This window comes from Oncorhynchus tshawytscha, linkage group LG15 (genome assembly GCF_018296145.1).
Source record: "Oncorhynchus tshawytscha isolate Ot180627B linkage group LG15, Otsh_v2.0, whole genome shotgun sequence".
NCBI lineage: Eukaryota > Metazoa > Chordata > Actinopteri > Salmoniformes > Salmonidae > Oncorhynchus > Oncorhynchus tshawytscha.
The window spans coordinates 37,012,972-37,035,319 of NC_056443.1; the positions used below are offsets into that span (position 1 = coordinate 37,012,972).

The 22,348-nt window shown below is 47.8% G+C and overlaps 1 protein-coding gene across 1 annotated transcript in view; it reads right to left on the minus strand.

Annotated features, from left to right (window-relative positions):
* Nucleotides 1-6,138: 6,138 nt before the first annotated feature.
* Nucleotides 6,139-22,348, minus strand: part of LOC112267340 (zinc finger protein 638) — a 67,986-nt gene continuing 51,776 nt past the window's right edge. Inside the window, exons 15-20 of the mRNA XM_042297822.1 lie at nucleotides 21,153-22,167; nucleotides 20,184-20,252; nucleotides 18,847-19,971; nucleotides 15,880-15,982; nucleotides 7,722-7,834; nucleotides 6,139-6,595 (exon numbers count right to left, since the gene is read on the minus strand). Coding sequence (XP_042153756.1) covers nucleotides 6,530-6,595; nucleotides 7,722-7,834; nucleotides 15,880-15,982; nucleotides 18,847-19,971; nucleotides 20,184-20,252; nucleotides 21,153-22,167 — 2,491 coding nt within the window. The 3' untranslated portion in view covers nucleotides 6,139-6,529. The remainder of the gene's footprint in view (nucleotides 6,596-7,721; nucleotides 7,835-15,879; nucleotides 15,983-18,846; nucleotides 19,972-20,183; nucleotides 20,253-21,152; nucleotides 22,168-22,348) is intronic.

Sequence of the window (22,348 nt, forward strand, 5' to 3'; positions counted from 1 at the left end):
AGCTCGGCATTTAACACCATAGTACCCTCCAAGCTCGTCATCAAGCTCGAGATCCTGGGTCTCGACCCCGCCCTGTGCAACTGGGTACTGGACTTCCTGACGGGCCGCCCCCAGGTGGTGAGGGTAGGCAACAACATCTCCACCCCACTGATCCTCAACACTGGGGCCCCACAAGGGTGCGTTCTGAGCCCTCTCCTGTACTCCCTGTTCACCCACGACTGCGTGGCCACGCACGCCTCCAACTCAATCATCAAGTTTTTAGGACGACACAACAGTGGTAGGCTTGATTACCAACAACGACGAGACGGCCTACAGGGAGGAGGTGAGGGCCCTGGGAGTGTGGTGTCAGGAAAATAACCTCACACTCAACGTCAACAAAACAAAGGAGATGATTGTGGACTTCAGGAAACAGCAGAGGGAACACCCCCCCATCCACATCGATGGAACAGTAGTGGAGAGGGTAGCAAGTTTTAAGTTCCTCGGCATACACATCACAGACAAACTGAATTGGTCCACTCACACAGACAGCATCGTGAGGAAGGCGCAGCAGCGCCTCTTCAACCTCAGGAGGCTGAAGAAATTCGGCTTGTCACCAAAAGCACTCACAAACTTCTACAGATGCACAATCGAGAGCATCCTGGCGGGCTGTATCACCGCCTGGTACGGTAACTGCTCCGCCCACAACCGTAAGGCTCACCGGGGGCAAACTACCTGCCCTCCAGGACACCTACACCACCCGATGTTACAGGAAGGCCATAAAGATCATCAAGGACATCAACCACCCGAGCCACTGCCTGTTCACCCCGCTATCATCCAGAAGGAGAGGTCAGTACAGGTGCATCAAAGCTGGGACCGAGAGACTGAAAAACAGCTTCTATCTCAAGGCCATCAGACTGTTAAACAGCCACCACTAACATTGAGTGGCTGCTGCCAACACACTGTCAATGACACTGACTCAACTCCAGCCACTTTAATAATGGGAATTGATGGGAAATGATGTAAATATATCACTAGCCACTTTAAACAATGCTACCTTATATAATGTTACTTACCCTACATTATTCATCTCATATGCATACGTATATACTGTACTCTATATCATCTACTGCATCCTTATCTAATACATGTATCACTAGCCACTTTAACTATGCCACTTGGTTTACATACTCATCTCATATGTATATACTGTACTCGATACCATCTACTGTATCTTGCCTATGCTGCTCTGTACCATCACTCATTCATATATCCTTATGTACATATTCTTTATCCCCTTACACTGTGTATAAGACAGTAGTTTTTTTGGAATTGTTAGTTAGATTACTTGTTGGTTATTACTGCATTGTCGGAACTAGAAGCACAAGCATTTCGCTACACTCGCATTAACATCTGCTAACCATGTGTATGTGACAAATAACATTTGATTTGACCTGAGAGGCAGGTTTATGTATAACTTTGTGTTGTTGTTTGTGTCGAACTGTGTTGTCTGTTCACACTGCTATGCTTTATCTTGGCCAGGTCTCAGTTGTAAATGAGATCTTGTTCTCAACTGACCTACCTGGTTAAATAAAGGGTAATATATATATAAATACCTGGTTAAATAAATATATATTTTTAAAAGGTGTTGGTGAGTCCCACCTGAAAATGTTTCCTTATGGAAAGAAAGACGGTAAAAGGGTAATATATATATAAATACCTGGTTAAATAAATATATATTTTTAAAAGGTGTTGGTGAGTCCCACCTGAAAATGTTTCCTCTATGGAAAGAAAGACGGTAACTCACCAGGGTGAGGACAGCAGCAGGTCCGTTGTTTCTCTCTCTCTCTCTCTCTCTCTCTCTCTCTCTCTCTCTCTCTCTCTCTCTCTCTCTCTCTCTCTCTCTCATCATCATCATCATAATAAAATAGACTCAAACACATAAAACCAACTGGTTGACCAACATAGAGCAGGTCAACCTTCTCAGACCGTGTAACCAGACCACCCCCTTGTGGTCAGTGTGTGTAATATCACAAATAAATATATTTCCTTTTTACGACTACCCCTTTTTGCTATTCGGCTTTTTTAAATTTTTATAGATTGAATGTAGTCTCTGGAATCTCTTAGACGATGACCCCTGGTTCATATAACAGTCTCTGTGGAATCTCTTAGACGATGACCACTGGTTTATATAACGGTCTCTGTGGAATCTCTTACAGAAGATGACCCCCTGGGCGTTATGTACCTTCTTCGGCGCCTCCATCTTCTGCATATCTCTGCGTCTGAGGCATAACCAGCGGCGACGGTGGTTGGTATGGTACATCTTCTCAGCTGGTACCCAGGGCTTGGGCCTCCCATCTGGGGGAATAGTCAGGCCGTAATCCCATATCTCTGAAGATGTGAGTGAGAGAGAAATGAGAGTAAGTGAGAGAGTGTCTGCTTTTATCCCAGTCCCAAACTCCAAAAATATAGAAACACACAAAGAGGGGGGTCGGCCAGATCGGAGAGGGGGGGGTCGGCCAGATTGGAGAGGGGGTCGGCCAGATCGGAGAGGGGTCGGCCAGATCGAAGAGGAGGTCGGCCAGATTGGGGAAGAGGTCAGTCATAATGTATGCCAATACAGGGGTTGAGTGTCAAGGGCAATACTGATGCTAGCAACCCTCGGTTGCCGGCCCACTCCCCACATGATTTTGTTCCCTGTCAGAAATGGGATTTGAACTGGCAGCCCTTAATTTTCATCTAACGTCTAGGCTACCTTTAAGGGGGTTGTGGATATCCACAGCCCGGTTCAGGTCTTCGCGCCACTCTTCAACAGACCAAACCCACCCTGGGGTAGGTAACGTCACTGAACCTGGGGGAGGACAGTCCCGTGGGCCTCCAGATCAGGTTCTGATTCATGACATCACAATGGTCTTCATTCAGTGTTCTTTTGTTTCCAGTACTTCCAGGTTCTGATTCATGACATCACAATGGTCTTCATTCAGTGTTCTATTGTTTCAGGCAGCATGGTGTCGGCTATGCCGGATTAAGTGATATGACATGCTATTCTATAAAATAATTAATATCACCTGATAGAGCTAATCATGTAAATGTAATTAACTAGAGAGTCGGACTAAATAATATTTATAGAGCCGTTATCTTCCGAATAAACTCTTAAAGACCTAGTAATATTTTACATCCATAGCAGTCAATATTAATCGTCTATCTGCACGAACCCTGGCTAACAAATTGAATCAGCAATACAAAATTGGGTTTAATTATTTATTTACTAAATACCTAACTAATCAAACAGAATTACACATACACACAATTAATCAACTTGATTACAAATGACCTCATAAAGGAAAACGTCTCTAGCGGGCAGAACAGATATGACAGCTGGTTACACAAAGGAAAAAAGGGCTGGGTTTGAGTGAAAGAGCGGGAAGACTGAGGAACACAGGGAGAAGCTGTGCTATCGTAAATACAGTATCTTATGCATTCTAAATTACCGCCCATTTGGAAAAGGAAAATGCAATAGATATTTACTCTGAGCTGCGCTTCAGTAGGTTGGTTGTAGATGGAAGGCCGTGTTGCCCAACCGAGTCCTTTCTCTCTCTCTCAGAGTCCTTTGAAGAATGTCTCTGGTGGTCAATTGGATAAGTTGTAGTAACGTCATTGTGTGGTATACTCAGTCTGTTCCTTCCTAACCTGCGTTTGCAGCTGCTGTTGCTAACTCAACGGCTAGGAGCTATCACTTCTGTAGTGAATAAGAGTTCAAAGTTCATACCATTCGCAACCAAAGCTCACGCTGATGTTGGCTTTGTTCTGTAGTTATTATCTGAACCATTCTGACATAGGAACGTCGTCCTCACATCATCGGAACAGGACGTTCTATTGTTGTCAAGGAAGGGAGAGGAGGGTGTGTTTGAAAGGTTTTATAGCCCTTGTCCCTTCACAGGGCCACTGACCCCCCTTGGGTTGTGCCGTGGCGGAGATCTTTGTGGGCTATACTCAGCCTTGTCTCAGGATGGTAAGTTGGTGGTTGAAGATATCCCTCTAGTGGTGTGGGGGCTGTGCTTTGGCAAAGTGGGTGGGGTTATATCCTTCCTGTTTGGCCCTGTCCGGGGGTGACCTCGGATGGGGCCACAGTGTCTCCTGACCCCTCCTGTCTCAGCCTCCAGTATTTATGCTGCAGTAGTTTATGTGTCAGGGGGCTGGGGTCAGTTTGTTATATCTGGAGTACTTCTCCTGTCCTATTCGGTGTCCTGTGTGAATCTAAGTGTGCGTTCTCTAATTCTCTCCTTCTCTCTTTCTTTCTCTCTCTCGGAGGACCTGAGCCCTAGGACCTGAGCTCCAGGACTACCTGACATGATGACTCCTTGCTGTCCCCAGTCCACCTGGCCATGCTGCTGTTCCAGTTTCAACTGACCTGAGCCCTAGGACCATGCCCCTGGACTACCTGACATGATGACTCCTTGCTGTCCCCAGTCCACCTGGCCATGCTGCTGCTCCAGTTTCAACTTCCACCTGACTGTGCTGCTGCTCCAGTTTCAACTGTTCTGCCTTATTATTATTCAACCATGCTGGTCATTTATGAACATTTGAACATCTTGGCCATATTCTGTTATAATCTCCACCCGGCACAGCCAGAAGAGGACTGGCCACCCCTCATAGCCTGGTTCCTCTCTAGGTTTCTTCCTAGGTTTTGGCCTTTCTAGGGAGTTTTTCCTAGCCACCGTGCTTCTACACCTGCATTGCTTGCTGTTTGGGGTTTTAGGCTGGGTTTCTGTACAGCGCTTTGAGATATCAGCTGATGTACGAAGGGCTATATAAATAAATTTGATTTGTTTTGATTTGATTGAACAGAGCGGGCGTCGTTCGGGTCCGGCACGGTGTCTCCAGTGCTCGTTCACATCCCAGCTCCCCCCATCTGCCGGGTGAAGATCCAGCCAGGGAGGATGGTACCAGCCCTGCTCTCCAGACGGCCAGTGGGTTTCCTCGCCGGCTCTGTGCACACTGTCTCCAGTGTGTCTGCACAGCCCAGTGCGTCCTGTGCCTGCTCCCCGCACGTGCCGGGCCAAAGTCACCATCCAGCCAGGACGGGTTGTGCTCTTAGCTCGAGACCTCCAGTGAGCCTCCACGGCCCAGTGTATCCATTGCCTCTGCCAAGGACAGGGCCTCCTGTATGTCTATCCAGCCTGGTGAGCTCTGTGTCTGCGCCCAGAACTAATCCTCTTGGATGTCTCCCAAGCCTGGTGAGCCCTGTGGCAGCTGCACGTACCAGAATGCCCATACGTCTCCTCTCTCCAGTGATGATCCAGGGCACGAAGCCTCCAACAACGGCCTCCAATCCGGAGCCCCCAGAGATGGTCTCCAGTCCGGAGCCAGCAACAAGGGTGCCCAGTTCGGAGTCTCCAGCAAGGAGGGCCCCCAGTCCGGGGTCAGTTGTGAGGGTCCCCACACCAGAGGCGCCACCAAAGTGGGGAGAGCCAGAGGCGGGTCTACGTCCCGCACCAGAGCCGCCGCCGTAAAGGAGGCCCATCCGGACCCTCCCCTTTAGAGTCAGGTTTTGCAGCCTGAGTCTGCTCCCCTTTGGGGGTACCATCACACCCTGGACATAGAGGCTTTTATTCTCTATTTTGGTTAGGCCAGGGTGTGACTAGGGTGGGCATTCTAGTTTCTTTATTTCTATGTTTTCTATTTCTTTGTGTTTGGCCGGGTGTGGTTCTCAATCAGGGACAGCTGTCTATCGTTGTCTCTGATTTGGGAATTATATTTAGGCAGCTTTTTCCCACCTGTGTTTTGTGGGTAGTTGTTTTCTGTTTTGTGTTTCTGCACCAGACAGAACTGTTTCTTTTGTTCCACGTTGTTATTTTGTTTCAGTGTTCAGTTTGAATAAATAATCATGAACTGCGGTCCTCTTCTTCAGACGAGCGTTACGTTAGGATGAATAATATCCAACGCATTTTGCATCATAACAAGGTTAAGATCTTTATATTTCCTACTTGTTTCAGTAATAATGAAATCAAACCTTCTTGTTGAGTATCTGATAACCTACCGTTCTCTGAGCAAAAGGTTTTCCAGGACTTAATTACATAAAGGTAATAATAATAATAATAATAATTAATAATAATAATAAATAACAACATGTTATCAAGTCATTCACCAGACAACACAGTGTTCGTAATAAAAACTACATTTATTACTTTCTCCGTATACATACATTATGTCTGGTCTCTGCTGACTGAGTTACTCTGGATAAATTAAGCAGTTTAATGATATTTAAATCCACCCCCCAAAAAAAGCTAACAAAACAAATTAATCTAAAATCTGTGTCATATTGGACCCGATATCCACGTATTCACAAAACGTCTCAGAGTAGAGGGAGGGCTGATCCAGGACCAGTTTCACCTTTTAAATCATAATGAATAAGACAATTTGAACATGGGGGACCTGATCCTAGACCAGCTGAAATATCAAACTGCACCCTATTATAGTAGAGCCCTATCTATCAACCAGAGCACTGGAGAAATGGTCACATTTTAGACACACCCAGGGGTGTGGTCAGGGGTCACTTGGAGGCGGAGCCTTGGCTAGAACCTCCTGCTTGTTGCTTCTGATGCTTCAGGTAATGTTTCTGGACAGGGAGGGAGAGGAGAAGGGAGAGAAGGAGAAGGAGGGAGGGAGCGGGAGAGAGAGAGAGAGGGAGCGAGGGGGGAGAGAGAGGGGGAGAGAGGGAGGGATAGGAGAAGGGAGAGAGAGAGGAAGGGAGAGAGAGGGGGGGGAGAGGAAGGGAGATAGGAGAAGGGAGAGAGGGAGGGAGGGAGGGAGGGAGGGAGGGAGGGAGGGAGGGAGGGAGGGAGGGAGGGAGGGAGGGAGGGAGGGAGGGAGGGAGGGAGGGAGGGAGGGAGAAGGGAGGGGAGAAGGGAGGGAGAAGGGAGGGAGGGAGAGGAGAAGGGAGGGAGAGGAGAAGGGAGGGAGGGAGAGAGGGAGAGGGAGAGGAGAAGGGAGAGAGGGAGGGAGGGAGGGAGGGCGGGAGATGTGAAGACAGAAGGGAAGTCATTAGTCAATTAGCTTTAGTGAAATAATCCCCAGAATACACAGCAACTAACAGAAACTAACAGTAGATATTCAATACATACATACTGTAGTTATTCAAAATGCATCCTGCAGTATCTCCACAGACCCCTAGTTGAGTAACCCTAGCTAACCCACTCACTCACTAGCTAACCCACCCACTCACTAGCTAACCCACTCACTCACTAGCTAACCCACTCACTCACTAGCCAACCCACTCACTCACTAGCTAACCCACTCACTCACCCAACCCACTCACTCACTAGCTAACCCACTCACTCACTAGCTAACCCACTCACTCACTAGCTAACCCACTCACTCACTAGCTAACCCACCCACTCACTAGCTAACCCACCCACTCACTAGCTAACCCACCCACTCACTAGCTAACCCACCCACTCACTCACTAGCTAACCCACCCACTCACTCACTAGCTAACCCACTCACTCACTAGCTAACCCACCCACTCACTAGCTAACCCACCCACTCACTAGCTAACCCACCCACTCACTAGCTAACCCACTCACTCACTAGCTAACCCACTCACTCACTAGCTAACCCACTCACTCACTAGCTAACCCACTCACTCACTAGCTAACCCACTCACCACTAGCTAACCCACCCACTCACCCACCCACCCACCCACTCACTCACTCACTGACTGAGTGGAATAATGATGTTTATACCTGCATGTTCTGACAGTGCTGTAGACTGCTGCAGTGGGTCTTCTTGTCTTCACTCCCAGACAGAGAACACAGCTTACAGAAGAACCCTGCCTCAGAAACCACAAGGTCCTCACCTGGAGAGGAGAGAGAGAGAGAGAGGGAGGAGACAGGGAGGAGACAGGGAGGAGAGAGAGAGAGGAGAGAGAGAGAGAGAGAGAGAGAGAGGGAGGAGACAGGGAGGAGAGAGAGAGAGAGAGAGAGAGGAGAGGGAGGAGACAGGGAGGAGACAGGGAGGAGAGAGAGGAGAGAGGGAGGAGACAGAGAGAGAGAGAGGAGACAGGGAGGAGAGAGAGAGAGGAGAGAGAGAGAGAGAGAGGAGACAGGGAGGAGAGAGAGAGAGGGAGGAGACAGGGAGGAGAGAGAGGAGGGAGGAGACAGGGGAGAGAGAGAGAGAGAGAGAGGAGAGAGGGAGGAGACAGGGAGGAGAGAGAGAGAGAGAGGAGAGAGGGAGGAGACAGAGAGAGAAAGTGAGAGACAGAGAGAGAGACAGAAAGAGAGGAGAGAGAGAGGAGACAGAGAGAGAAAGTGAGAGACAGAGAGAGAGACAGAAAGAGAGGAGAGAGAGAGAGAGAGAGAGGAGGAGAGAGGGAGGAGACAGGGAGGAGACAGGGAGGAGAGAGAGAGAGAGAGGAGAGAGAGGGATGAGACAGGGAGGAGAGAGAGAGAGAGCGAGGAGACAGGGAGGAGAGAGAGAGAGAGCGAGGAGACAGGGAGAGAGAGAGAGAGAGAGGAGAGAGGAGAGAGGGAGGAGACAGGGAGGAGACAGGGAGGAGACAGGGAGGAGAGAGAGGAGAGAGAGAGAGGAGAAAGGGAGGAGACAGGGAGGAGAGAGAGGAGAGAGAGAGAGGAGAGAGGGAGGAGACAGGGAGGAGAGAGAGAGAGAGGAGAGAGAGGGATGAGACAGGGAGGAGAGAGAGAGAGAGCGAGGAGACAGGGAGAGAGAGAGAGAGAGAGACAGGGAGGAGAGAGAGAGGGAGGAGACAGAGAGAGAAAGTGAGAGACAGAGAGAGAGACAGAAAGAGAGGAGGAGAGAGAGAGAGGAGGAGAGAGGGAGACAGAGAGAGAGAGAGAGGGATGAGTTCAGATGTCAATTCAGAGGTCTGGAGAGCAGGGCACCATCCTCCCTGGCCGGGAAAGTATTCAGACCAACAACTTTATTCACATTTTGTAACTTTAGAGCCTTATTCTAAAATTGATCAAATCATTTTTTTCCTTCATCCATCTACACAAAATAATGAAATATACCCCAATGACAAAGCAAAAACATTTTCCTAGAAATGTTTGCAAATGTATTAAATATAAAACACTGAAATATCACATTTACTTAAAAAGTATTCAGACCCTTTTACTCAGTACTTTGTTGAAGCACCTTTGGTAGCGATTACAGCCTTGACTCTTCTTGGGTGTGACGCTACAAGCTTGGCACCTGTATTTGGGGAGTTTCTCCCATTCTTCTCTGTAGATCTTCTCAAGATTTGTCAGGTTGGATGGGGAGCGTCACTGCACAGCTATTTCCAGTCTCTCCAGAGATGTTCGATGGGGTTCAAGTCCAGGCTCTGGCTGGGCCACTCAAGGACAATCAGAGACTTGTCCCGAAGCCACTCCTGCGTTGTCTTGGCTGTGTGCTTAGGGTCGTTGTCCTGTTGTAAGGTGAACCTTCACCCCAGACTGAGGTCCTGAGCGCTCTGGAGCAGGTTTTCATCAAGGATCTCTCTGTACTTTGCTCTGTTCATCTTTCCCTTGATACTGACTAGTCTCCCAGCCCCTACTGCTGAAAAACATCCCCACAGCATGATGCTGCCACCACCATGCATCACCGTAGGGATGGTGCCAGGTTTCCTCCAGACGTGACACTTGGCATTCAGGCCAAAGAGTTCAATCTTGGCTTCATCAGACCAGAGAATCTTGTTTCTCATGGTATGAGAGTCCTTTAGGAGCCTTTTGGCAAACTCCAAGCGGGCTGTCATGTGCCTTTTACTGAGAAGTGGCTTCCATCTGGCCACTCTATCATAAAGGCCTGATTGGTGGAGTGCTGCAGAGATGGTTGTCCTTCTGGAAGGTTCTCCCGTATCCACAGAGGAACTCTGGAGCTCTGTCAGAGTGACCATAAGATTCTTGGTCACCTCCCAGACCAAGGCCCGTATCTCCCGATTGCTCAGTTTGGCCGGGCGGCCAGCTCTAGGAAGAGTCTTGCTGGTTCCAAACTTCTTCCATTTAGGAATGATGGAGGCCATTGTGTTCTTGGGGACCTTCAATGCTGCAGACATGTTTTGGTACCCTTCCCCAGATCTGTGTCTCAACACAATCCTGTCTCGGAGCTCTACGGACAATTCCTTCGAACTCATAGCTTGATTTTGCTCTGACGTGCACTGTCAACTGTGGCAGGTGACAGGTGTGTACCTTTCCAAATCATGTCCAATCAATTGAATTTACCACAGTTGGACACCAATCAAGTTGTAGAAACATCTCAGAGATGATCAATGGAAACAGGATGCACCTGAGCTCAATTTAGAGTCTCAAAGCAAAGGGTCTGAATACTTACAGTATGTAAATAACGTATTTCTGTGGAAAAAATGTCTAAAAATCTATTTTTATTTTGTTCTGTTGTGATGTCATTGTAGAGTATTGTTATGTCATTGTGGAGTAGGCCTTTCTAGGGAGTTTTTCCTAGCCACTATGCTTCTACACCTGCATTGCTTGCTGTTTGGGGTTTTAGGCTGGGTTTCTGTACAGCACTTTGAGATATCAGCTGATGTACGAAGGGCTATATAAATACATTTGATTTGAGTATTGTGATGTCATTATGGGGTATTGTGATGTCATTATGGGGTATTGTGATGTCATTGTAGAGTATTGTGATGTCATTGTAGAGTATTGTGATGTCATTGTAGAGTATTGTGATGTCATTACGGGGTATTGTGATGTCATTACAGGGTATTGTGATGTCATTACTGGGTATTGTGATGTCATTATTGGGCATTGTGATGTCATTATTGGGTATTGTGATGTCATTATGGGGTATTGTGATGTCATTACAGGGTATTGTGTGTAGATTGATGAGGAAAAACATTTAATCCATTTTATAATAAGGAACGTAAGGAACGTAACAAAATGAGGAAAAAGTCAAGGGGTCTGAACAACTTCCCGAATGCCCTGCATGTGATAAAGTGAATCTGAGGACCTTAATTAACCCTAACCTGCAAAATATAGAAAGTGTGCTGTTCTTGAACAATGACGTTTTTCATTCAACATTTATTTTCAACTCTCCGTTTTGCAACTTTTCTTGTCTTGAATTAAACTGACATTCACTTTCTGCCCAAAAGCATCTGGTTAGTTAAAGATGAAGACTCAGCGCTGCCAGATGAAAAGAATGAAAGAAAAACCTTGATATGGCCTCTAGATATTAGTTATATGATACATATTGTTCTCTTTATTCAACCAGCACGCCACCCACACACTATTTAATGCCCCTAAACCCTCCACCACACACTATTTAATGCCCCTAAACCCTTCACCCACACACTATTTAATGCCCTTAAACCCTTCACCCACACACTATTTAATGCCCCTAAACCCCCCTTCACCCACACACTATTTAATGCCCCTAAACCCCCCTTCACCCACACACTATTTAATGCCCCTAAACCCCCTTCACCCACACACTATTTAATGCCCCTAACCCCCTTCACCCACACACTATTTAATGCCCCTAAACCCCCTTCACCCACACTATTTAATGCCCCTAAACCCCCTTCACCCACACACTATTTAATGCCCCTAACCCCCTTCACCCACACACTATTTAATGCCCCTAACCCCCTTCACCCACACACTATTTAATGCCCCTAAACCCCCCTTCACCCACACACTATTTAATGCCCCTAAACCCCCCTTCACCCACACACTATTTAATGCCCCTAAACCCCCCTTCACCCACACACTATTTAATGCCCCTAAACCCTTCACCACACACTATTTAATGCCCCTAAACCCCCTTCACCCACACACTATTTAATGCCCCTAAACCCTTCACCCACACACTATTTAATGCCCCTAAACCCCCCCTCACCCACACACTATTTAATGCCCCTAAACCCTTCACCACACACTATTTAATGCCCCTAAACCCCCTCACCCCACACTATTTAATGCCCCTAAACCCTTCACCACACACTATTTAATGCCCCTAAACCCCCCTCACCCACACACTATTTAATGCCCCTAAACCCTTCACCACACACTATTTAATGCCCCTAAACCCCCTCACCCACACACTATTTAATGCCCCTAAACCCTTCACCACACACTATTTAATGCCCCTAACCCCCCTTCACCCACACACTATTTAATGCCCCTAAACCCTTCACCACACACTATTTAATGCCCCTAAACCCCCTTCACCCACACACTATTTAATGCCCCTAAACCCTTCACCACACACTATTTAATGCCCCTAAACCCCCTTCACCCACACACTATTTAATGCCCCTAAACCCCCTTCACCCACACACTATTTAATGCCCCTAACCCCCCTTCACCCACACTATTTAATGCCCCTAACCCCCTTCACCCACACACTATTTACTGCCCCTAAACCCCCTTCACCCACACACTATTTAATGCCCCTAAACCCCCTTCACCCACACACTATTTAATGCCCCTAACCCCCTTCACCCACACACTATTTAATGCCCCTAACCCCCCTTCACCCACACACTATTTAATGCCCCTAAATCCCCCTTCACCCACACACTATTTAATGCCCCTAACCCCCTTCACCCACACACTATTTAATGCCCCTAACCCCCTTCACCCACACACTATTTAATGCCCCTAAACCCCCTTCACCCACACACTATTTAATGCCCCTAAACCCTTCACCACACACTATTTAATGCCCCTAAACCCCCCTCACCCACACACTATTTAATGCCCCTAAACCCTTCACCACACACTATTTAATGCCCCTAACCCCCCTTCACCCACACACTATTTAATGCCCCTAAACCCTTCACCACACACTATTTAATGCCCCTAAACCCCCCTCACCCACACACTATTTAATGCCCCTAAACCCTTCACCACACACTATTTAATGCCCCTAAACCCCCCTCACCCACACACTATTTAATGCCCCTAAACCCTTCACCACACACTATTTAATGCCCCTAACCCCCTTCACCCACACACTATTTAATGCCCCTAAACCCTTCACCACACACTATTTAATGCCCCTAAACCCCCCTTCCCCACACACTATTTAATGCCCCTAAACCCTTCACCACACACTATTTAATGCCCCTAAACCCCCCTCACCCACACACTATTTAATGCCCCTAAACCCCCTTCACCCACACACTATTTAATGCCCCTAAACCCCCCTCACCCACACACTATTTAATGCCCCTAAACCCCCCTTCACCCACACACTATTTAATGCCCCTAAACCCCCTTCACCCACACACTATTTAATGCCCCTAAACCCCCCTTCACCCCACACACTATTTAATGCCCCTAAACCCTTCACCACACACTATTTAATGCCCCTAAACCCCCCTTCACCCACACACTATTTAATGCCCCTAACCCTCCCTTCACCCACACACTATTTAATGCCCCTAAACCCCCCTTCACCCACACACTATTTAATGCCCCTAAACCCCCCTCACCCACAGACTATTTAATGCCCCTAAATCCCCCTTCACCCACACACTATTTAATGCCCCTAAACCCCCCTTCACCCACACACTATTTAATGCCCCTAAACCCCCCTTCACCCACACACTATTTAATGCCCCTAACCCTCCCTTCACCCACACACTATTTAATGCCCCTAAACCCCCCTTCACCCACACACTATTTAATGCCCCTAAATCCCCCTTCACCCACACACTATTTAATGCCCCTAAACCCCCTTCACCCACACACTATTTAATGCCCCTAAACCCCCTTCACCCACACACTATTTAATGCCCCTAAACCCCCCCTTCACCCACACACTATTTAATGCCCCTAAACCCCCTTCACCCACACACTATTTAATGCCCCTAAACCCCCTTCACCCACACACTATTTAATGCCCCTAAACCCCCTTCACCCACACACTATTTAATGCCCCTAACCCCCTTCACCCACACACTATTTAATGCCCCTAAACCCCCTTCACCCACACACTATTTAATGCCCCTAAACCCCTTCACCCACACACTATTTAATGCCCCTAAACCCCCTTCACCCACACACTATTTAATGCCCCTAACCCCCTTCACCCACACACTATTTAATGCCCCTAACCCCCCTTCACCCACACACTATTTAATGCCCCTAAACCCCCCTTCACCCACACACTATTTAATGCCCCTAAATCCCCCTTCACCCACACACTATTTAATGCCCCTAAACCCCCTTCACCCACACACTATTTAATGCCCCTAAATCCCCCTTCACCCACACACTATTTAATGCCCCTAAACCCCCTTCACCCACACACTATTTAATGCCCCTAAATCCCCCTTCACCCACATACTATTTAATGCCCCTAAACCCCCTTCACCCACACACTATTTAATGCCCCTAAACCCCCTTCATCCACACACTATTTAATGCCCCTAAACCCCCCTTCACCCACACACTATTTAATGCCACTAAACCCCCTTCACCCACACACTATTTAATGCCCCTAACCCCCTTCACCCACACACTATTTAATGCCCCTAAACCCCCCTTCACCCACACACTATTTAATGCCCCTAACCCCCCTTCACCCACACACTATTTAATGCCCCTAAACCCCCTTCACCCACACACTATTTAATGCTCCTAAACCCCCTTCACCCACACACTATTTAATGCCCCTAAACCCCCTTCACCCACACACTATTTAATGCCCCTAAACCCACACACTATTTAATGTCCCTAAACCCCCTTCACCAACACACTATTTAATGCCCCTAACCCCCTTCACCAACACACTATTTAATGCCCCTAAACCCCCCACACTATTTAATGCCCCTAAACCCTTCACCCACACACTATTTAATGCCCCTAAACCCCCTTCACCAACACACTATTTAATGCCCCTAACCCCCCTTCACCCACACACTATTTAATGCCCTAAACCCCCTTCACCAACACACTAATTAATGCCCCTAAACCCCCCCACACTATTTAATGCCCCTAAACCCCCTTCACCCACACACTATTTAATGCCCCTAACCCCCTTCACCCACACACTATTTAATGCCCCTAAACGCCCCCTTCACCCACACACTATTTAATGCCCCTAAATCCCCCTTCACCCACATACTATTTAATGCCCCTAAACCCCCCTTCACCCACACACTATTTAATGCCCCTAAATCCCCCTTCACCCACACACTATTTAATGCCCCTAAACCCCCTTCACCCACACACTATTTAATGCCCCTAACCCCCCATCACCCACACACTATTTAATGCCCCTAAACCCCCCTTCACCCACACACTATTTAATGCCCCTAAATCCCCCTTCACCCACACACTATTTAATGCCCCTAAACCCCCTTCACCCACACACTATTTAATGCCCCTAAATCCCCCTTCACCCACACACTATTTAATGCCCCTAAACCCCCTTCACCCACACACTATTTAATGCCCCTAATCCCCCTTCATCCACACACTATTTAATGCCCCTAACCCCCCTTCACCCACACACTATTTAATGCCCCTAAACCCCCCTTCACCAACACACTAACTAATGAGTCTAAACCCCCCACACTATTTAATGCCCCTAAACCCCCACACACTATTTAATGCCCCTAAACCAGTCCGCACCACAGATATAACCACAGGGACTGCGGGTTATGAGTCAACCAGCGCATCACAGACACACACAGTCGCTCTGATCTAACAGACACACACAGTCGCTCTGATCTAACAGACACACACAGTCGCTCTGATCTAACAGACACACACAGTCGCTCTGATCTAACAGACACACACAGTCGCTCTGATCTAACAGACACACACAGTCGCTCTAATCTAACAGACACACACAGTCGCTCTGATCTAACAGACACACAGTCACTCTGTGTCAGTGTACTGGGTCTGGGCTGGTTCTGATCTAAGACACCTATACCTGTATTGTCAGTGTGCCGGTTCTGGGCTGGTTCTGGAGACTTCTTGGGCTGCACTTCCTCCATCTCATGATCACTTCCAGTCTCATCCAGGGTCACCATAGTCTGATAGGACAGAGATGAAAACATGGAATGTGTCTGTCTAATACAATGTAGAAGAGGGCATACGTCTTGTAGTGATTCCTATGTTGATGATGTAAATAATGTTTGCTGGTCTGTGGTGTGTAATGAGGAGCAACCAGACGCTGCTGGTCTGTGGTGTGGAATGAGGAGCAACCAGACGCTGCTGGTCTGTGGTGTGTAATGAGGAGCAACCAGACGCTGCTGGTCTGTGGTGTGTAATGAGGAGCAACCAGACGCTGCTGGTCTGTGGTGTGTAATGAGGAGCAACCAGACGCTGCTGGTCTGTGGTGTGTAATGACCAGACGCTGCTGGTCTGTAGTGTGTAATGACCAGACGCTGCTGGTCTGTAGTGTGCAATGACCAGACGCTGCTGGTCTGTAGTGTGCAATGACCAGACGCTGCTGGTCTGTAGTGTGTAATGATCAGACGCTGCTGGTCTGTAGTGTGTAATGACCAGACGCTGCTGGTCTGTAGTGTGTAATGACCAGACGCTGCTGGTCTGTAGTGTGTAATGACCAGACGCTGCTGGTCTGTAGTGTGTAATGACCAGACGCTGCTGGTCTGTAGTGTGTAATGACCAGACGCTGCTGGTCGCTGCTGGTCTGTAGTGTGTAATGACCAGACGCTGCTGGTCTGTAGTGTGTAATGACCAGATGCTGCTGGTCTGTAGTGTGTAATGCTGCTGGTCTGTAGTGTGTAATGACCAGACGCTGCTGGTCTGTAGTGTGTAATGACCAGACGCTGCTGGTCTGTAGTGTGTAATGACTTTGAGATATCAGCTAATGTAAGAAGGGCTTTATAAATACATTTGATTGATTGACATCAACAATGACAAGCCACCAGGGTCTGACGACCTGGATGGCAAATTACTGAGGATAATAACAGACGATATTGCCACTCCTATTTTTCACATCTTCCATTTAAACCTACTAGAGAGCGTGTGCCCTCAGGCCTGGAGGGAAGCTAAAGTCACTCCGCTACCCAAGAATAGTAAAGCCCACTTTACTGGTTCAAATAGCCGACCAATCAGCCTGTTACAACCCTTAGTAAACTTCTGGAAAATTGTGTTTGACCAGATACAATGTTATTTACAGTAAACACATTGACAACAGACTTTCAGAATGCTGATAGGGAAGGACACTCAACAAGCACAGCACTTACACAGATGACAGATGATTGGCTGAGAAAAAAAAATATTGATTGTGGGGGCTGTTTTGTTAGACTTCAACAATAAAAAGAGAGAGACTGGACTTCAGTGCAGCTTTTGGTATTGAAACTCGTACTCGTGGCTGAGAGAAATTGACACAGAGGGTGTTCTTTAATGGAAGCTTCTCCAACATAATACAGGTAGAATCCGGGTATTCCCCAGGGCAGCTGTTTAGGACCCTTACTTTTTTAAAATTTTAACTAGCTTTGCCACTAGCTTTGAGTAAAGCCAGAGTGTCTGTGTATGCGGGTGACTCAACATTATACACATCAGCTACCACAGCGACTGAAAAGACTGCAACACTTAACAAAGAGCTGCAGTTAGTTTCAGAGTGGGTGGTAAGGAATAAGTCAGCCCTAAATATTTCTACAACTAAAAGCATTGTATTTGGAACAAATCATTCACTAAACCCTAAACCTCAACTAAATCTTGTAATAAATAATGTGCAAATTGAGCAAGTTGAGGAGACTAAACTGCTTGGAGTAACCCTGGATTGTAAACTGTCATGGTCAAAACATTGATACAACAGTAGCTAAGATGGGGAGAAGTCTGTCCATGATAAAGCGATGCTCTGCCTTCTTAACAGCACTATCAACAAGGCAGGTCCTACAGGCCCTAGTTTCTACCTTCTTAACAACACTATCAACAAGACAGGTCCTACAGGCCCTAGTTCTGTCACACCTTGACTACTGTTCAGTCGTGTGGTCAGGTGCCAGAAAGAGGGACTTAAGAAAATTGCAATTGGCTCAGAACAGAGCAGCACGGCTGGGCCTTGGATGTACACGCAAAGATGAATAATATGCACGTCCAACTCTCCTGGCTCAAAGTAGAGGAGAGATAGATTTCATCACTAGTTGTATTTGTGAGAGGTATTGACATGTTGAAAACACCGAGCTGTCTGTTTAAACGACTAGCACTCAGACACCCATGCCTACCCCACAAGACATGCCACCAGAGGTCTCTTCACAGTCCCCAAGTCCAGCACAGACTATGGGAGGTGCACAGTACTACATAGAGCCACGACTACATGGAACTCTATTCCACAGTACTACATAGAGATATGACTACATGGAACTCTATTCCACAGTACTACATAGAGCCATGACTACATGGAACTCTATTCCACAGTACTACATAGAGCCATGGCTACATGGAACTCTATTCCACAGTACTACATAGAGACATGACTACATGGAACTCTATTCCACAGTTCTACATAGAGCCATGACTACATGGAACTCTATTCCACAGTACCACATAGAGCCATGACTACATGGAACTCTATTCCACATCAGGTAACTGATGCAAACAGTAGAATCAGACTTTAAAAAATAAACATAAATACACACCTTATGGAACAGGGGGGACTGTGAAGCAACACAGACACACACGATAACATGGATTATGTGTTGTAGATATGTGGTAGTGGAGTACGGGCCTGAGGTCACACACTGTGTTGTGAATTCTGTAATGAAGGTATTGTAATGTGTTTAAAATGATACAACTTGCTGGACCGCAGGAAGGCAGCAGCTAATTGGGATCCATAATAAATAGAAATGCACATGTGTGAGAGAGAGTGAGTTTGTGAGAGAAATAAAGATACAAGCAGACAAAAAGAAAGCAGTAGATGTTTCCTGACCTCTGTGTTGAAGGAGTCTCCTGATTCGTCCTCCTGCCTGAATGGGTGTGGCTCCGGGCTAGGACCCTCCCCTCCTTCCTCGCCAACGATCTCATCCAGAGTGACCAATTCTTGAAGGTCTGCCTCATTTATTCCGCTCTCCTGATCCCTCACACCCTCCTCGCCTCTCTCATCCCCATCTCCTCCAATCTCATCCAGAGTGACCAACCATTCCGTATCCACACTGAACCTCCCCTTCCCCCTCTTCCATTCCTGCTCCTTCTCTCTGCTCCTCACCCGCTTTGTACTCCTCTCCTTCTCCCATTCTCTGTCTCGCCGTTTCTCCTTCGCCAGTTTCTGTTTCTTCATCAGCTCTTCCTCTTCGGCAGAGTCTTTTTTAGCCTGGGCCTTCTCCTCGCTCCCGTCTACCTCTGGAGGTTTTTCAGCTGTAGTCTCCATATCAATCTCTGAACCAGCACTTTCTGCTTCCTTGTTCGCCGGCAATGCCGTGCCCAACACTGACACCTTGTGGTCGGATGACAGTAACATGCCCTCCATGTCACTTCCCTTTGTGACCACTACTTCCTCTACCAACTGAGCAGCGGCTGCTTCCGCCATTGGCTGAGACAGAAGCTCCATGGGAAGAGGCTCCGCTTCCATCCTGACTGTGGGGTCATCGTCAGTGACAGTTTCTCTGGTTTCTGCGGCTTCTGTCGCAACAACAGCAGCTGCGGCTGACGACCTGGTCTTGCGTCCAGAGGGGGCAGGTGGTTGAGGTTTTGCCGCCTGCGTTTTTTTGGTTTGTCGTGGAGTCTTCTGTCCAGGGGGGGTAGAGGTAGAAGAGGATGGGGTGGGAGCGCTTTTGGACAGGGGTCTCTCTTTCTCCTGGCTTGACTTCATAGTAGAAATTGAGGTATCAGGGGTACCCCTCTTGCGTTTGGTTGATCGTTCCGACCTTCCATAGGTGCCATCTTGGGTATTGGGTGATGAAGATGATGATTCTGGTGGGTTGGCGTTGTCCGCCTCATCCCCTTCCACCTCGTCCACGGTGACGAACTCATCCATGTTGAACTGGTCCAGGTCGATTGGGTTGGCGTCACTAGGATTGACGTCGGAAGTGAACTCATCCACCACGTAGCCAAAACCCTGTGGCATGAGAGGAGGATGAATCCATGGAATTAATCAATCAATCCATTTTCCAGAAGTTCAACAGAAGTGCTGTACTTTGAATCAGATGAATGTAAGAGAGCAATGTCTGAATGAAAACCAAATCCAACATCTTGCTACAACAGATTGTAACCGTTTGGATTCTGTACATTACTATTTGAATGGTGTGTTTTTATAAATCTGATGCTCACCTTTCTCTCTGCTGCCTCCTGATCTCTAGACTCACTCCTAGAAGACTGGCTAGTTCTACTACGGTGGCCCTGTGGGACAAACAGAAACATGAAATCACTCCTAGAAGACTGGCTAGTTCTACTACGGTGGCCCTGTGGGACAAACAGAAACATGAAATCACTCCTAGAAGACTGGCTAGTTCTACTACGGTGGCCCTGTGGGACAAACAGAAACATGAAATCACTCCTAGAAGACTGGCTAGACGGTGGCCCTGGGACAAACAGAAACATGAAATCACTCTAGAAGACTGGCTAGTTCTACTACGGTGGCCCTGTGGGACAAACAGAAACATGAAATCACTCCTAGAAGACTGGCTAGTTCTACTACGGTGGCCCTGTGGGACAAACAGAAACATGAAATCACTCCTAGAAGACTGGCTAGTTCTACTACGGTGGCCCTGTGGGACAAACAGAAACATGAAATCACTCCTAGAAGACTGGCTAGTTCTACTACGGTGGCCCTGTGGGACAAACAGAAACATGAAATCACTCCTAGAAGACTGGCTAGTTCTACTACGGTGGCCCTGTGGGACAAACAGAAACATGAAATCACTCCTAGAAGACTGGCTAGTTCTACTACGGTGGCCCTGTGGGACAAACGGAAACATGAAATCTCAGAAACAGAAAGAAATCATGTTAACATCTCATTTAGACTTTTAACAACGTCTGAACTTAAGGATATAACCTGAATGTAAAAAAACATCCACCATCATTCCTGCTTTCCCTGGCTCCCGTCCTGTCTGCTCCCCCACTACCTCCTTTCTTACCTTGCTCCTCTCCTCCTTCTCTTACTTTGTCTCTCTCCCTGGCTCCCTCCTGTCTGCTCCCCCTCCTATCTCCTTTCTTACCTTGCTCCTCTCCTCCTTCTCTTACTTTGTCTCTCTCCCTGGCTCCCGTCCTGTCTGCTCCCCCTCCTATCTCCTTTCTTACCTTGCTCATCTCCTCCTCCTCTTTCCTCCCCTTCTTCTTGGCGGGACTGCCGTCCTGTCTGTTGCTCCTGCAGGAGCCAGAAGAAGAGCTAGAGGAGTCGCCGTGTCTTGACGTCGGAGGACCCTGCTCCTCCTCGGAGGCCGCCCGGCTGCTTCTATGCCTGGAAGAGTCTATCTTTCCTGGGGAAGAATGGTCCCTGCGCCTGCCTCTTCCTCCATAGACTTGATTCTTCTTTGGTTGTCCAGAGCCTGAAGGTGGTTTCTTTGCACCTTCCGTCTGTGTTGTGGTCTTCTTCGCTGGTGTGGTTGGAGGCTTTTTATCGGTCTGTGACTTCTCAGGTTGTAGCTTTTTTTTCTTCAGAGAAAGCGCAGGTCTATTTCTCTCATCTGGTTGAGTCTGTGTCGCTGTCTTCTCTCCAGTCTTCTTCTCTGGTTGAGCTGGGGCCTGGTTCAGTCCTCCAGCCGGGGTCTTGGTCTCCCCCTTCTCCCCAGCTACAGAGCTCTTCTTGTCGGATGGAGGCTTGTCCTTCTCTCCCTGGTCCTGTCTTTGTCTCCCCAGGCGGTGTTGGTGCACTGCTGCCTCCAGGGCCTTCAGGATCTCCTGAGTTACCGGACTGAAGTCTAACAGTTTGTCTTCACCTTTTACAGACACTGGGTGAGCTGATGTTACCGGTGTTTGTGCTGGTACAGAACCAGCAACGCTAGCAGCGTGAACGGTAGCGGTTGCTATGGTTTCTCCATTCTCGCCATGCGGTTTTGCAGCGGTTTGGCTTTGGTCGTCGTTGGTCGTCATCAGGTCTTCAGGGTCCATGACGACTGGACTGGGTTCCGTTGCGGTCGCGTCGGAGTCTATCGCTATGGTGTCACTGGACTGGACGGCGCCTCCGTTATCTCGCCTCCGTTGGGTAACCACAGGCTGTGTGGCAGAGGTGGTGGTAGGAAGAGATTTACCTGGTGTTACCACTCCTTTAGCGACAGGCTTCTTGCCTTTGACCGTCTTCTTCTTGGCTCTGGTGCTGAAATGACAGACATTAGACATAAATTATAGTAAGTGACGTTGATAAATCCAAGTCTAAATGTAGGAGTGCAACATAATGGCCAAGAGTTGTTCCCTGAACAGGAAAAACTCTTGAGCGCTAGTTGGACTTCACGGGGTCCAAAAAGGACCTGGGGCTTGGAGATGCATCATTTATTCCA